General features: G+C 44.4%; 1 protein-coding gene across 1 annotated transcript in view; it reads right to left on the bottom strand.

Moving 5' to 3' along the window:
* The window catches only part of AMPD2 (adenosine monophosphate deaminase 2), a 51,409-nt gene that overhangs the window by 15,528 nt on the left and 19,635 nt on the right, over positions 1-16,246 (bottom strand). The window contains exons 2-12 of the mRNA XM_066623354.1: positions 15,734-15,864; positions 12,775-12,905; positions 11,637-11,705; positions 10,334-10,445; positions 8,467-8,653; positions 7,819-7,960; positions 7,045-7,134; positions 6,260-6,389; positions 5,113-5,307; positions 4,482-4,613; positions 3,458-3,621 (exon numbers count right to left, since the gene is read on the bottom strand). Of these exons, the coding sequence (XP_066479451.1) occupies positions 3,458-3,621; positions 4,482-4,613; positions 5,113-5,307; positions 6,260-6,389; positions 7,045-7,134; positions 7,819-7,960; positions 8,467-8,653; positions 10,334-10,445; positions 11,637-11,705; positions 12,775-12,905; positions 15,734-15,763 (1,382 nt within the window). The 5' untranslated portion in view covers positions 15,764-15,864. The remainder of the gene's footprint in view (positions 1-3,457; positions 3,622-4,481; positions 4,614-5,112; positions 5,308-6,259; positions 6,390-7,044; positions 7,135-7,818; positions 7,961-8,466; positions 8,654-10,333; positions 10,446-11,636; positions 11,706-12,774; positions 12,906-15,733; positions 15,865-16,246) is intronic.

Here is a 16,246-nt window from a genome sequence, read left to right on the forward strand (position 1 = left end):
ATAGAGTAGGGCAGGGCCTGGCCCCTGCCCCCTTAAGGGGGGCACACAGTCTGAACACAATTAAAAGTGTTCAGACTTAAGGGGGGGCTAAAGCGGAGGCGGGGCGCGATCACTCCACATCTACTTTCACAGCTGCGGGGAGCCCTGCTGCAGGTCGCACTGGGCTCCCCGCACCCCCGGGAGGCTGCAGGGACTTGGGTACGTGTATGCAAGCCCCTGCAGCCCCCCTGAGCAGTGCAATCCTGGGGATCATGCCGCTGCCTTCCCCCACCCCTGCTGCCTCCCCCCTCCTGCCCACGCAAGAGCTTAGTGGCTCTCAAACTCTTCCAGAGAGTTTGAGAACCATTGGAGTAGGGGTATAAAGTATAGGGCCCGGGGGCCGGACGCAGCCTGCAGAAGCTTTTTATCAGGCCTTCGGGCTCTCAGCTGCTTAGCAGTGCTGAAGTGGCACTGCTGAAAAGGCAGCCCACATGAAAATAGGGTTCTCTCATGTCTTGAAATATGATCAAGATTTGTGTGTTTTCTCTTCTGTCATTTGCAGCGAATGAGTTCCTACGTAAGAAAAACTGCTGAGGTTATGACGTGTTTAATGACATTACTTCCTGCCTAATGGCATCACTTTCGGCCCTCAGCAGGGATCATGAATGCTGTTTGGCCCTCGGCATGAAACAAGTTTTACACCCCTGGTCTAGAGCAAGCTAGGATGGATCCGGCTTAGAGATAATATATAAATTTACAGGGCCTGACAGGAAGCCACAGGACACTCTTGCATGATTTTCCAACAAGAACTTGGGCCAGTGCATATTCTGGCCAAACACAGAACAGATGATAAAATTATTATTTAACTTATCTGAACACTTTATCCTGCCTATTTATAAACATATTCAAGGTGGCATGCAGTTAAATAGTGTTAAGTGTATCACTGTCTAACGAATGAGGAAGTGAAGGCTATTTAAAACTAATGATGCAGCTTTTCAGAGGGATAGTATAAGTGAGAATTCTCAGTGTCCTGGGATAAGCAGTGAGGTGGCCAAATTTGTGGATACTAAGTTTTTCTGGGAGGTAAAGACTAGAAGAGATTGTGAAGAGCTTCAGAAGGATCACCCCAAACCTGGAAAATGACCAGAAAAATGGCAGATGCACGTCACTTAAAGTAAATGTAAAGCAATGCACATTGGGACAATAAATCAACACTTCCCATATATGCTAATGGGCTCTGAGCCGTCTGTGACAGATCAAGAGAGAGATCTTGGGATGCATGTGGACAGCTCCATGAAAGTGTCAACGTGGTGCGCAGCGACTGTGAAGAAGGCCAATTTCATGCTCAGGATAATTTAAAAAGGCATTGAGAACAAAATGGCCAATGTTATTTTGTCATTGTACAAATTGATGGTAAGGCACATCTGGAGTATTGCATACAATTTTGGTTGCTGTATCTCCAAAAGGATATAGTGGAACTGGAAAAGGTGTTGAAAAGAGCGAGTAAATAATTAGTAGGCTGAGGAATCTCCCTTATGAGGAAGGCTACAGCATTTGGGCTCAGTGCCTGAGGGAGGGCATGACTGAAGCATATAAAAATATGCATGGGATATAGACTGATGTTCTTTTCCCTCTTGTACATCACAAGTGGATCCAGGGCGGATCCACTAAAATTTACATTGGGAGAGCTAGAACAGACAAAAGAAAATATTTATCCAGCATGTAATTAACCTGTGGAACTCCTAGCCTGATGTCTTTAAAAAGGGAATGGACAGATTTGTCAATGAAAAGTCCATCACAGGTTACAAGAAATAATGACTATAAGCAACATCTGGGCTATAAGAGGCAGCCTAACTCTGAATACCAAATGCAAGGGAGTGGCAACAGGATACAGGTATCTATCTTGTTATCTTCAGTGCTTCCTGAAACATCTGGTGGGCCACTGTGAGATGACAGGAAGCTGGACTAGATGGACCTTTGGCCTAATCCAACAGGGCTCTTAGGTTCATTCCAACTGATTGACCTTTATATAAAGCAAACAGCCTATCCTAGGCAATTATTGCTGGGGCTAAAGCATGATAAGGTACAACGTATTTTTTACTACTTCCTGCAGGAGAAGAGGGTTGCCTTCATGTCCATTCTGCAGGCTTTGCAAAAGGCATGAGGTTGGCCACTGTGAGAAGGAACTTTGGTCTCTTCGTGTGTTTTTGCTCTGGGGCAGATTCCTTATTAGATACTACTCCAGATTTTTGTGAACTTTGAGTCTTCATTTATGAGCAAGAGTTAAACAATTCCAACCCACCCACCCCAATATTAACATGCTTTACTGCTTATTTTAAAAACTGAAATTAAAAAATATAGACAAGCAAAAATATTGATTTATCAAGCAAGGTTGCTGGATTACTGAGATAATGTATGTGAAACACTCTGCCTGCTCAAAAAGTACTATATATAAATGCAGTGTATTATTGTCATCATGAAAGCATGGGTGGCTTCCTGTCATCTGACCTGGACCCAGAATTCAATTACTTTCATCACTTTCTCTTAGGAAATCCCAGCTTCTTCTATTCTCTCCAAGATTAAAAAAAACTGCCCTTTTGGTCACATTAAGGATGTTAGCATGTTTAGTTCCTCAAACAGGCCTCTTTTTCTGTGCACTGGGTCTGAGCCATAGAAGAAAGCGGCGACTCTCTCTATGCACTTGCATACACTTCCCCCAGCAAGCAAAACAGGTGCTCAGCTTAGAACACACAAGCCTATCCGGAGGACTTGCAAGCTGTGGGGATAGTGTAGCTAAGCAGCTAAGCTTCAAGGGTGCTCTCCTGCCGAGCTAGGATTACAAGCACTGCCGTCAATGCCAAACAGATAGAATCATCAATAGAAAGTTAACAGTCAGCCACATTTCTCACATCAGCGTGTTCTCTCAACACACACCCCAAAAATTACTTGTGCTGAAAGTATGCTATTCGTGGAATACACACTTCTGTGGGGTAGCTTTTACACTTCACATTTATAAGGTGCTGGTTCTAAACTTCAGAGCCCTGAATGACTTGTGGCCTGGGTATATCAAAGACATTCTTCTCCCTCTTCCCCAGGCCCTTTGTTCCATATGTGAAGCCCTGGCTCTATATACCACCAACAGGTGACCAAGAAGAGCCAGACCTGTGCAAACATGTGTTGCCCAACACATTTGTGCAAGTGCTGCTGGATGCAAATTTGAAAAGCATGACCTAGGCCAGACTTGCATTGCCTTAGATCAGGTAGACGCCAGGACAGCAGGTTTCTACTGGTCTTTGGGATACATTTTTTCCCTTTCAAAGAAAAAAATTAGGATTTTTGGTCTTGGTTTATGAAGAAACATACAATGTTGTCGTAGCCTACATATATATGAGGATAGACATGGAACTAGGAGATTCCTTCTAAACCAGGCCTTTCAAAATCTGGCCCTCTTCCCACAGCACAGGTAAGTGGTACTCACAATAGACGAGGCACCTGCACCAGCCAACGAACATTGTTGGAATGCACCTTGTGAGTCACAGCCCACTTGGCCAATTTGTCCCACTCATCCCGTGCTCGGCCATAGATGGAGAGCCGCAGTTCCGCATTCTGATACTTGCTCTCTTCCAGGTCGTACATCACTTCCTACCAGAAGAGAAAGGGCCTGTCAGTCTCATCCACAGACTCTCACAGAGTCTCATTCACAGACTCTCTCCTTGGAAAGGAGAGAAGCAAAGTTCCTGGTGAAATACACACAGGCCTGGTGTGCACACCTGGTGAAATGCACACAGCCCTGCTCTCCGATGCTACAGAAAGAGAACATACACACATCCAATGGGAATGTTTTGCATGATGAAACATCACTAAGTCAACGCAACACTTTGTACACATTACATTTTTCTTGAACTCACACATCCTACATAACTTATTTGCCTGTGGTTCTTTGCTTTAGCTTCCCACCTGCTCTTTGATAGCCTTTGAACTTTCCTAAGGTATCTGTTCTTCTGCTCCCATGGTAGATGCATCATTTATTCTCAGCTTACTGGAAATAAGAAGGGGCAGGAAAGATCATGCAACTTGGGTTCTTCTCAGGCTCAACCCTGACAGAAATAGAATCCTGCAAGGAGTACAGTGCGTAGTGAATGGAATTCAGAGGCAAGTCTGAATATTCTGCATATCCTCATGTCCTCTGCTCAAGCTTGGAACCTGGTGCCAAATATTTATTCTTAGTTATTCATTCAAGAAACTGAGAGTGGCCAACATGGTTCTCCTTGTGCCATAATAACAAGAGGTTCCTCTGAGTGATGACAACTGGCCCCAGTGAACTTCATGCTGGTGGGGAAGAAAGAGTAAGTTGCTTCCCTTTCACCAATGCATTTCCTGAACTTTTCTGTTCTTGCCTTTGCAAAAACAGAAAGGGAAGATGTTATATGAGTTTGTATGTCTCGTTCACATTGATCTAAAAGATTTCCAGGAATGCCCCAAAGAGACCAAGCAACCTTCACCTTGATGATATGGGCAAAATATTTCCCAGAGACTCGATTGTCCGTCTTGATGAAAATCTCACGCAGGATAGACTCTCCTATAGGGTTGTATTTGGCATTGAACTTGTCAAAGCGATGGAAGGTGTTACGATCCTGTTCAAAGGAGAAGCCACCAAACATAGTTAGGCAGACATAGTGACAAAGGCTGTGATCCCAGGCCTCCATTCAGCAACCCCATGTCTATAAGTCCTCAAATCACAGCTGGCATCCTCAAGATCTCTTTGGTCTAATATAGAGCCTATTTGGGAAACAGAGCCCTTCAAGCCTGTCTAATGCGCATCTTCCCCCTATACGACAAAGGCCATCACTAGGTGCACCATTTTCTATATCAAAAAAGACAAACTGGACAATGTGCAAAATGTAAATACTAGAAAGATGTGGTCACAGCTGAAAATAAAGAGACAGACACTGCCATTCAGGAGGCAAGATAATCTATGGAGGGGAATGCTAGTATCTGGCTTTGCTTGTTGCAAAAAGGAAGGATCTCCATTCAGCCCACCTTATTACTAAGTACAGAGACTACTTTCTAATAAGACATCAGCCTCCAACAGTCTTGGTTTGCTACTCTCTCCAACAAGGATTTCTGACATACCGCATGGACATCAAGCGTGTCCACACTGAGATCATAGGCTGTAAGATTCATGGTCTCAAAGACCTCCTTGAGGGTTTGCTCCTTGCCCTTCTCCACATGGACAATTTCCTCCAAGTGCTTCTTCATAGCCCGCTTGATGAAGCGCAGGAGATGCTTTTGGTTCATGCAAGACGATGCATGGATATGAGTATCCACCTGAATAAGAGAGTAGCAGTATAGTGACTAACCACATGAGCCAAGAAGTCCCAAGTTCCAATCTCAGCTCAATCACACTGTGGTCAATGGGGCTTATTCCCAGGAAACTGTATACAGGATTGCAGCCATTGAACATATTGGAGCTTACTTCCAAGTGAATAAGTATAGAAGTGCACTGAAGTGATCTCAAACAAGCCAGTGTTCTCCCACCCTCAAACTACCACCACTTTCCTCAATCTTTAACATGGGGACTAAATACTGACCTATTTACAAATTCGTAATAAGGATTGAGTTTGTGTCTTAAACATTCAAAGATCACCATATAGAATGATGATTAACACACTACAGTATAAGATTCTTGCCATGCTGACTGAGCAATACTTAAGTGGGCACAACGTCTCACCAATTCTTTGCCCAGCTTGGCAACTGGAGTGCAAAAATCAACACACACAAACTGCCTATGGATTTAGCCCAAGAGAAGCCTGTATTTCCACTAGACTTGCCAGTTCTTCCTTTGACACTATAGAAGCCAGGCAAAGCTAGGGCTATTGTGTCTGAACACTCTGTGGGAACTGCTGAGATTTGTCTGAATTCCAGTTATGTGCAGCTCTAACACATAATTCCTCAAGCCCACAGTCAAGGCCAGCTGTTGGTTAAATGGTGATCCAGATGAGAAGTGCTTTCAGCATCACTTCTCTTTCTTCAGCTTTTGAACATTCTGGGTTTCTTAATGCATTTCAGCTCCTTTCATGACTTCAATGCCCAGTCTACCTGCATGATGTATCCCATCTTATCCACACACATGACATACAGACACAATAATAAACTGTTTAATCTTATAGAAGCTCATTAAATTGAATATTTGAAGCATCCAGAATCCTCCAAGCTTGATGTCCCAGATGGTTTCCTGGGCTACTGCTCCTAAATCCTGCCCCATACACAACAGCAATACCTTCCGGATATTGTAGAAGTCACGATGTGGCACCTTCTTCTGGGCTGCCAGCTCTTTCATCTCATTGAGCAGGACATGCATTTGGAACTTTGAACTCAGATACTGGAGCCGTCTGTAGCAGAAGGATTTTCTGGCCAAACATTAATAGAGAATTCGGTTAAGCATCACACACCTCCGATCAGATCCTTTCTTAGTTTCGCTTGCTTGGCAATGCAACCCGCTAAGCTCCTTATCTATTCCTGCAGCTGGCTTAGTCTGATGCATAGGACAAATCACCACCACCAATAACTTCTCTTAGAAGTATGGACGCATGAGAAGATCAGTTTCCAAAAGTACAGCGTGATCATTAAAGTCTTCCACAACATCAAAATACATAAAATTGCTATACTGGGTCAGACAAATGGTCCAACTTGCTCAGCATTCTGTTATCAGAAAGGGACAGCTGTATGCCACAGAGGAATTCAAAAGCAAGGCACGATTCAACCTTGTTAGCTGCTGGCATCTAGTAATCAGAGGTGTGCAGTAATGATACTTCTCATTACTGCAGCGAGTAGCAATCAACAGAGCCAACCAGTCATGTATTTATGGAATCCTTTCCAAAACGTTGTTGTTGATACTACTGCCTGCCACAAAGTTTGGCTAAGGCAATGAATTCTGCATGATTATTAGCAGAAGCATAATCTACCCTGATAGAACCAAGTCCAACCAAGTAGAGCAGAGTTGTCATTTAGGAGAGAATTCTTGCCCAGACAAGATAACAAAAGTAGAAAAATTGCACCACTTACATGGGACCGTTGATGATCAGAGCCATTAGGACATTCATGTCAGCAATGAACTCCTGCAGGTCAGGGTAAGGCAAGTCTAATACTGTAGTCCTTTACAAGGGGTAATAAATCAAACAAGACAGAATGAGTGAACAAACGACACATCAAGCAGACCATACAAACCATGTAGCAGCAGCTACCCTGCACAGATTTTTAAAGAAGTAGCGATCTGAGGGATATAAAGCCAAAAATCAGCCTTGCCAATAATACAGGAAGAAGGAGAATCTAAAATCACTGGCAAAGTCACAATGGTGAAAAATACAAGATGTGGTTTTAGTTCATGAGAAAGTTAATAAAACATGGAGCTTCATTTGAAAAAAATGCAGGTCATTGCATGAATTCTCCTGGATGATACTTCTCCTCCTCTAGATAATATCTTAAAGGATGCAATCCTAACCAACTTTCCAGCACTGGCCTGGCCTCAATGCAGCCTCAAAGTAAGGTAACAAACACGACTTTACCTTGAGGAGGCCCCCTTACTACAGGATGCAGTGCATGCCACATTGGTACAGTTATGTCAGAGCTGGAAAGTTGGTTAGGATTGCGCTCAAAAGCACTTAAGGATTTCCTAAACGCACTGCCAAAACACCAAGGTATTCATATCAGTCAAGGTATTCTCATACGCTTTGTCAACACCCATAAGAATCTAAGAAGCACCCTGCAAGATCATGTCAAGGGCCCATCTACTCCAGCTTCCCGTATCTCACAATGGCCCATCAGATGCCTCCCTCTTACTTGTCTGTGATGTCCCTCCTGGTGTATACATGAACAACACCATTAATCATCTTGAGGCCAAAACCAAGATCTGCAGGCATTGATTCAGGCTCACACTTCTCATAAGGGTGCCGGTCAGTGAATGGTGGGTGGACTGGAGCATCTGCAAAAGAAGCATACAAGAAGTTGTACCTTTACTCAGCTGTCATTTTCTACAGCTCTCTCTCTCTCTCTCTCTGGAATTCAAGCCACATTTCCTTATCCAGCTTTTTTTGCTAATTAAAATTGGTGAGCAAGTGAGATGTTTAAGGCACCAAACAAGGAAATCAATTCTACAATGACTGAGTGAATAACATCCTAATAGTTTACTCCTGCAGCTGCCTAGCTGTCCCAGCTGAAGACAATGAATGACTTGCACATTTGGCGAGCACTGGTTGTGAAAGAGATGGAGGCAGCCTTTGAGCTGCTCATCACCTTAGTCTCCATTCAGCCTACCAGCCAAAGCAATAAGAGCTTTACAAATGACATCATCACCTTGTAAGAACTAGGAGGCCATGTGGCCCTGCTGCACCAGTGCAGTTTACAACTAAGCTGCCCATCATTCTCAAAAGGACACTTTGTCACTTTATAGTAAGTGCGAACCTACCTCCCTCCCCACACACCCCTCACCTGCTGCCACAGGTGTCTCAGGGATCTCCTCAAACATCCTTGGGGCCAGGGGCTTTTCTGAAAGGTCCTGTAGGAAGCGGGCTGTTGTCTTGCAGAAGCTTTGTAGAGAAAGCCCCATGTACTTCTCCCGAATGAACAATGCCTTCACCACACTCTTGGCAGCATCCAACAAATCTGTGAAGGGCACCTAAAAGGGGCAGAAGCAGAAACAGTGTGAACCACTAGTATAGCAAGCCCAAATATATATTGCGTACCAGCAAGAATGTTTTTAACTAAATCTAATCCCTTTGCCATCCGTTGCTGTGAATGTGGGACATGGTCTTCCATGCAGCAGTATTCAGACTATGAACTCTGGCCCAAGGAGGCTCATTTGACCCCTTCCTTATTAATCGCCCATCAGTTAGTGAAGGCCATTTTTGACTTGTCTCCAGTCATGGAAGCCGTCCTCTGGGATTAGGAACTGCATTTTTCCTGCTGACTTTCCCTTTTACAAAGAGAAAAGGAAGGGTACTGTATAAATGTTTTAAATAAATTAGGCTGCAATCCTAACCACACTTTCCTGAGAGTAAGCCCCATTGAACAAAATAGGACTTACATCTGAGTACACCTGGTTAGGATTGTGCCCTTACCCCAAGACATATGGTTTTCAAGCTATAGTCTGGTCTTCTTGCTGATACTGTTTATGTTTTCTCTGTTGTTCAAATATTTATTATTTCATTGCACTATTTTGACAGTTTCTTTTTTTGTATTTTTTAAAATTGTATTTATTGAACTTCTGCATGCACTCCAAGTACCACTTTCTGGGTGGAAGAGTGGCTAATAAAACTTTAATATCACTCTATATTATGCATATAATATAATGTACACATTTCAAATGCTACAATATAATAATAGATGAAATATCAATTCAGACCACATAGGACAAGGGCTCAAAATGGAGAAAGGCAAGAGAACATACACAGAAACATTATGTGTCCTATACAGAAGACAAAAAACATACATGGGAAAACACAGGGGTCAATAAGCTGCTGATCATTCCATCTGTTCCATAAGATATAAAGAACCATGTACAAGAAAAACTTCAACAATCCATATAACATAAAAGAACAAAGAATGTAAGACAGCTTTATTTTTGCAAACTGTACATGCCTGAATCTTTGTGTACAATCAGAAGTGTTGTATGATCCCATTAGCTAAGCAACCCATCAAATTTAGAGCCTGCTGTATGGTGCTGTGGTTAGAACAGAATGCTTGATTAGGGCTGGAGAGCCAGACCCACGTTCAAAACCCTGCTCTGATATGAAGCTCACAAGATGACCTTGGTCCAGTCCCCATCTCTTAGTTTACTAAACTACTTGTACTATGAAGTTTAGTATGTTTAGTTTACTACTATGAAGTCTAAACTACTTCATAGGGTTGTCATGAAGATAGAATTATATATGCCACCCTGTGGGGGAAAAATGTATTTAATAAACACAATTCAGATATCTTCTACCTACTACTGAACAAGAGTTGATTAAAATGATCAGAGATGGTTCAATACGATCCAACGATAGACTTTGGAGATAGCTACTTGAAAACACTTCAAAATATGAAAGTGAACAGCGAAAGAAATAGGATGACAGGAGCATGACCAGGTCAATTTGGAAGAAACCACCAGACAGTATATTTTAGCCCAGCTCAAATTTGGAAAGGGGCAGGCTGGGGCAGAAGGAAAAACAGGTCAGGGTATTCCACACCTGGGTGCTATCCAAGGCAGCTTTAAGTCATCAGAAAACAGCAGGTTTCAGAGCTCCTGGGGGGAAAGCATGGAGAATGGTTCCTGAACTGAATTGATTCTTTGCTTTCCTGCATCAGACAACCTTACCCCACAGGTCTCTTCTCCGGAAATGGTAACTCTCTGGAACTCCCTTTCTAGAATCACATCTCGATCTTTGGGGAGATGATCCACCAGGTCCTCACCCTGCTCCTTAAGCAATCTGAGGGGGAAAAACAAACAAGGGGAAAGGTGAGAGAGCAACAATGTGACACATTTATCTGTCTACTTCCTGCCCTGCTATAAGAGTCCCCTTTTCAAACAGGCAGGTGAAGACATCAAAGCAGGACGCACTGTACACAAACACAGGCAAGACAGGGACTTCCAGGCCCCCTCCTGACAGGAACTCTGAGCTGGGGTGGAAGAGCAAGAGGAAACTGGGGGCTAAAGGACACTGGGTATCACCAGAGAGATCACACCCTATTTTGGGTCTTGGAAGGAGAGGCCACTGTGCCACCTTCCTGTATTGGGTAATCAATCATCCAGTAAAGATAGACAGACTCAGAAGGAGAAATCCCAGAGCAACAACCTGACCTGGTCAAGTTGATGGAGCTAGTCTATGAGCAATTCCCAACACTATGACAAGGATCTTGCCTGGCTGAGCTGCTGGATCTACTAAAATCAAAGCTGGTCAACCAGACAATGCAGGGTGGTGGGACTAAAAGAAAGAAATATCAAACACAGAGACAAGCAGCTTTCTCCACCCAGTATGCCTGCCATGAAAAGAATTAACAAAAAAAAAATAGGAGGGAAACAGAGCTCAGAGCAAAAGATCAAGGGAATGTGACCAGCAGTGGACAGTGAGGAGTACCCTCCCCCCATCAGCATTAGGACACTGTAGGCTTAAGACGGGCACTTTTTCTAGCCTGGTAACTAATGAGCAACTTCCCAGCTGCTTCACCCAACAGTACATTATTCTCAAAGAAAGGGTTTGCCAAACAGTCAAATGAACACATTCCAAAATGGCAGCTTACTTTGACCTTTCCTTTCCAGAGATTTCTCCATTCTAACATGCCAACCATTTCTTCAGAGGCAGATCCACCCTGGTGGATTGGATTACCTCTTTTCCACTCTGATGTCCAATGCCTGATGACTCCTACCTGGCCGTTTCAAGGTGCTTCTAATCCTTTTAATTTCTATAGATTAGGTTTTAGTTGCAGGAATATACTGAACACAAACCCAGCGGCTGTACAAAGGTGAGCGGGATGAGCCACACACAGGTGGACCAAACTTAGCAAAGGTGACACTCACTTTGTGTCTGCCAAGGTGGGGACAGGAGAAGGATTCAGCCCACAGGGTGCTCCCGTGCCCACCCCTGAATCAAGGGCAGATAGAGTTAATGCCAGGCACTCACTGGAAGTCAGCAGCACTGTCAATTTTCAGGAAGTCCTGTTTGGCTCTGAGTAAAATGTCAGGTTCTAGTCTGAGGACAAATGGGAAGTGGAGGCCAAGGCCAGGATAAGGACAAACAAAGACAGGGAGAGACAGACGAGGAAGTGGTGGAGAAGAAAAAGAGAAACACTAGCATTAATACAGAAACCAACACCAGAAATGGCAGACACTATACAATAATATTCACCACGCAATGGAATCCAACACAAAAAGTGAATGCAAGAGGCAAGGTTCAAACATCTTCACTAAACCATGGTCTGGCCATCGGGAACCTGCTGATGGCTCACACATTTCCTCCACTCCTCCTGCATGCCAATTCCCTCTTCCACTCCCTGGTTTGTGCCACAGTTGGCCATGACATTCAGGTAAGCTAAGACAACCACTAACAATGGTTTATCTCAAAACCAGAAACCAAAAGTATTGATTACTCAGCCTGGTTTGGCAGCATATAGTCACCCAATTCGGACATCATGGCAAACTGCGACTATCACACACCAGGAAGTAGCGATGGGAATCACTGTGCACAAGGGGAGCATGCAGTACATTCCACACAGCCAGACTCCAGCTGACTAAAACATCCCAAGTGGGCCATCATCTTTCCCTATTCTCTCTCCAATTCTGGTCTCAAGAAGACAATAGGCAACTATGATCAGATGGAGCTAGTGAAAATTCAGGTTTCTTTTGCCTGCTGGTCAGGTAGCTCTGAGCAAAGCAATCCTACCAATGAAAACCTCAGGGCACCCCGGACAGGCTGTGTGCAGGACAAGTGTAGTGTAAAACCGCCAGCCACACATACATATACACTGCCATGCCAGTGGCACACAAGCAACTCCCAGTCGACTTATTGCATGAGTTGTTACTTATTACTGCAAAGCAGGAACAGTAAAATAAAAAATTCTGGAACTCCAGCTTCCTCAATGTTGTTGCTGGACTACAGCAATCTACTCTATCTGTGGCTAAAAAAGATTCCCATTTGCCATCCATTCCCAAGTGTTCTTGTTCATTAAGTCATCCTTGGCCTCAGGTGCCTTTGAAACACTCCCTCCTATTCTTGGGTGCCGAAGGAGCCAGGAGAAGGCCACAAAGCATTAGCAACTTACTTCACATCCTGGCTGATTTGCCGCTCCAACCGCTGGCGTCTCTCCTCCAGCTGTTCAATGGGGCTATCTTCAGGGAACTCATAGGGAGCACTGCGCATCTCACTATCGGCCAATGAGCGGCAGAACAGCTCCTGTGGATGTAGCAGCACAGCGATGCCGTAGTGATGAGGGAAGCAGATAGTCAATCTCCCCCCGCCCCCAAAAAGCAGTAATGAATGAATGAGCCAGCAAGCTCAGGTGACTGAATGGAACTGGCACTACTGAAAGTAGCTTAACCATTATGACTGGAACCCAGTGCTGAACATCAACAAGAGACTGGGACTGAGATCTTGTGCTGCAAAGCCTTCTCTTTCAGGATGGCAATCCACACTGAGATTAGGATTGCAGCTACTCAAAACTGCTCAAAAGAGACCGATGCTGGATGAATCTCATTGTTGCTGGCTTCTCAATGTCCAAGTTATTGGATGATACATTAATGATTAATAACCTCAAGGCCCCACCCACTATACCCCCTCCAGAATGTTTGACCCTAGTGTGTCAACATCAAGAAACCGCAACAGCTGAGCCTATGAACAGGCTCCATGTGCCTACTATACTGTCAGATGGAAGCTAAACTGGTTCTAATGCTTCCAAATCAGTCTCCCGACTACCTCTAACTGAGCACCTCACTTCTCTATTTATGGCTCCTTCCCACCATTATATTTTTAACAGGTATACATTACAGACCTGCACAGTATATGAACTAAAAAATACAACTTTTTTGGTACTGTCTGAAAGACACTGATTCACTGCAAACATTATGTTTTAATAAGTTCACAATGCAGAGGTAAATTAAAATCATCATATGATGTGAAATGTCATTTATAGGTGGCTGCCTAATCCCCAGCACCTGTGATACAGCCGAAATACCTCACCTGCCCAACCTCTGCCACAGTTTCACAGTGGTTTTTAAAATGCACATAAACCACTTAAAAAGAGCAAGCAATCCTCCTGAAGCATTAAGAGAGGGCAACTCTGAGCAGATCCAGCATTTGACTTTTACATACGTATTTATAGAAGCTTGCAAGGCTGCATTCACAAGGAGCGTTAAGAACCTCCGGTAAATACTGTTAAGAATGTTACAGCCCGCCTTTACCCACAGATCATTTATATCCTGTCTGCAAAGGATGAGGGCATTCAGAGGCATGGGTGGAACACCTGATCATCTGTGGTCAGATTCCAGTGCTACCAGTAAGGGTGAGGGCACTAACTGGAGAGGGATGCAAGAGAGTCAGTTTTCCATGTGTATTTCCCTGCTGCAATGAACCAGCCCTGAAGCACAAGCAGTAAGGTGCAATGATGCCACAAACCAGCAAGAGCTAGGAAATGCTGAGTCAGGCCTGCTCTGAAAGGATTTCCGCCAATAAATCAGACAAGCAATTCAATTACTTAACCTGCCACTCGTTCAAAGGAAATGCATTTTCAATTAATTCACTTAGGACCCCATTCTCAAAACCTTCCCTGTGGTGAATTGCACTCACTGCTGAAATGTAACTAAAGGCAGAAAGCCAAGACTGCCGCCAGCAATTACAATCGACTTTTAACCTTTTGCACAGGTTATAGGATAGCATCACCACAATTACTGGACAGGCAAACTGGGACTGCTTGGCAGTGAGCCAGATGTGCCTGCATAGACCCCTCTGGGTCCTTCCTGCTGGAAAAACGCAGCCAAAGTTGACAAGAACCTAGCCAGACATGAAGTCTGGCCAAAACTCTCCTGCAATCACACTCACACTTCAGCAAAAGATTATTCACCTGTCATTGGTGTTAGAAATGTACTCAGATTGCCTGAGACAGGAAGCCTGGAATCAAATCTCTCAACGAATGGAAAATGGGAGGGTTTTGCTCTTTTTCTTGGGTCTCTTGCGATGCTATCAAATAGCCGCAAAGTCCATCAGTCACAGATTGTTGACTCCAAAAATCATTCCAAGAATCCTAAGTGGAGTCCTGTGCACAATGATTGAATTCTGCCAGGCTGAGGCAAATGCAAATTTGCAGCAAGTGAGCCAGGACTGGGCTTGAAAACAGCCACTATAAGCTGAACCGAGTCACAGCTCTTGCTGTGTGTAGACCTGCACTGTACAATTTTGTTGACTTTACACAACCACCAGCAGACAACACAGCCACCAATATGGGGCTGCAAGTCTACCCTGGCTTTGCATCATGGTGAAAAGTATGGGACTGTGGAATTACTGTTGTAATACAGTCTACAACACAAACACTTTAACCTTCTTCTGCAGAGCAGCACTTACATCACTGGTTCCCAACCTGTGGTCCGTGGACCACAGGTGGTCCACAAGACCCTGAGAAGCGGTCCGTGAGATCTCAGGAAAAAAATCACCTTTGATCACTTCCAGTGTTTCACCGAACAAGCAATCTCCCACAGACCACCAATGAGGGCAGAGAATGCACTGCCCACAGCCATAGCCACTGAAGTGTCAGCTGTGGCTGTGGGCAGTCCATTCTCCATCCTCTCTGATAGTCCATGGGGGGGCATTGGGGGGCAGACCACCAGAGTGGGTGAAGACCAGACCCCCCACAGCTACATGTGATCAACAATGATTCCAATTTTTGCCCCAGTGGTCAGTGGGTTCCTAAAGGTTGGGAAACACTGACTTATACAATATGGCAACCAGCCCCTCAGTGAAGCACTTTGGGGCAATTCCACTACCTGCATGCATGCATGCGGTCTCCAATTGTGAACTGTCATTTTTTTCTAGCATCTGCAAAAAGAATCATGTGCGTGAGTTCTAGAAGGCTTTCCCCAAGAATAGGGCTGCGGTTTATTATTGTGAAGCATTGGGATTAACAAGGGACTGAAAAGAGGACCTCAGAGGCCTGTTCTGATTCATAACATTCATAGCTTTTGTTCTAAAGGTGACTCTGCATGCAATCAGCAGCAAGGAACAAGGCAGGCTACCTCAGCAATCTCTTTGTACTTGCCATCCATGGAGGTGCGCAGGTCAACAGGAAAATGCTTCAGGCAGTGGGGAGGCCCAGGGAGGGACCGCGCAGGCTGCAGTTGGCGGGACCGTGGTCCTCCGTGGATCTCTGTGAAAAACATACAAGACAGCAGTCAGGCAAGAGAAAGCCACAAGCTGCAGCCTTCATTGGAACAGCATGAAGGAAGAACAGAATTTCAGTAGAACACAGCCTACATGGCAATTCTGCCTCTGTCTGAAATGAGACCTGCTCCAAGCTTGCTTTCTTAGGATCATCTGCAAAACTGCTTGTAGATTCCCACACAGTTATAATTTCACTAACAATTGCAGAACAGATTCACTATCACGTGCTTCCTTCTCAGTCCACTTCACATACTTGATGGAAGTAGGCTATGGCTACCATAATATAGGCCACTTCTGTACCCTGAAACCTTCTTTGCTTCAGGCAGCGGTTTAGGAATCCCAAATATTCAAGTTAGAGCAATCCATGC

This window comes from Tiliqua scincoides, chromosome 4 (genome assembly GCF_035046505.1).
Source record: "Tiliqua scincoides isolate rTilSci1 chromosome 4, rTilSci1.hap2, whole genome shotgun sequence".
Lineage (NCBI taxonomy): Eukaryota > Metazoa > Chordata > Lepidosauria > Squamata > Scincidae > Tiliqua > Tiliqua scincoides.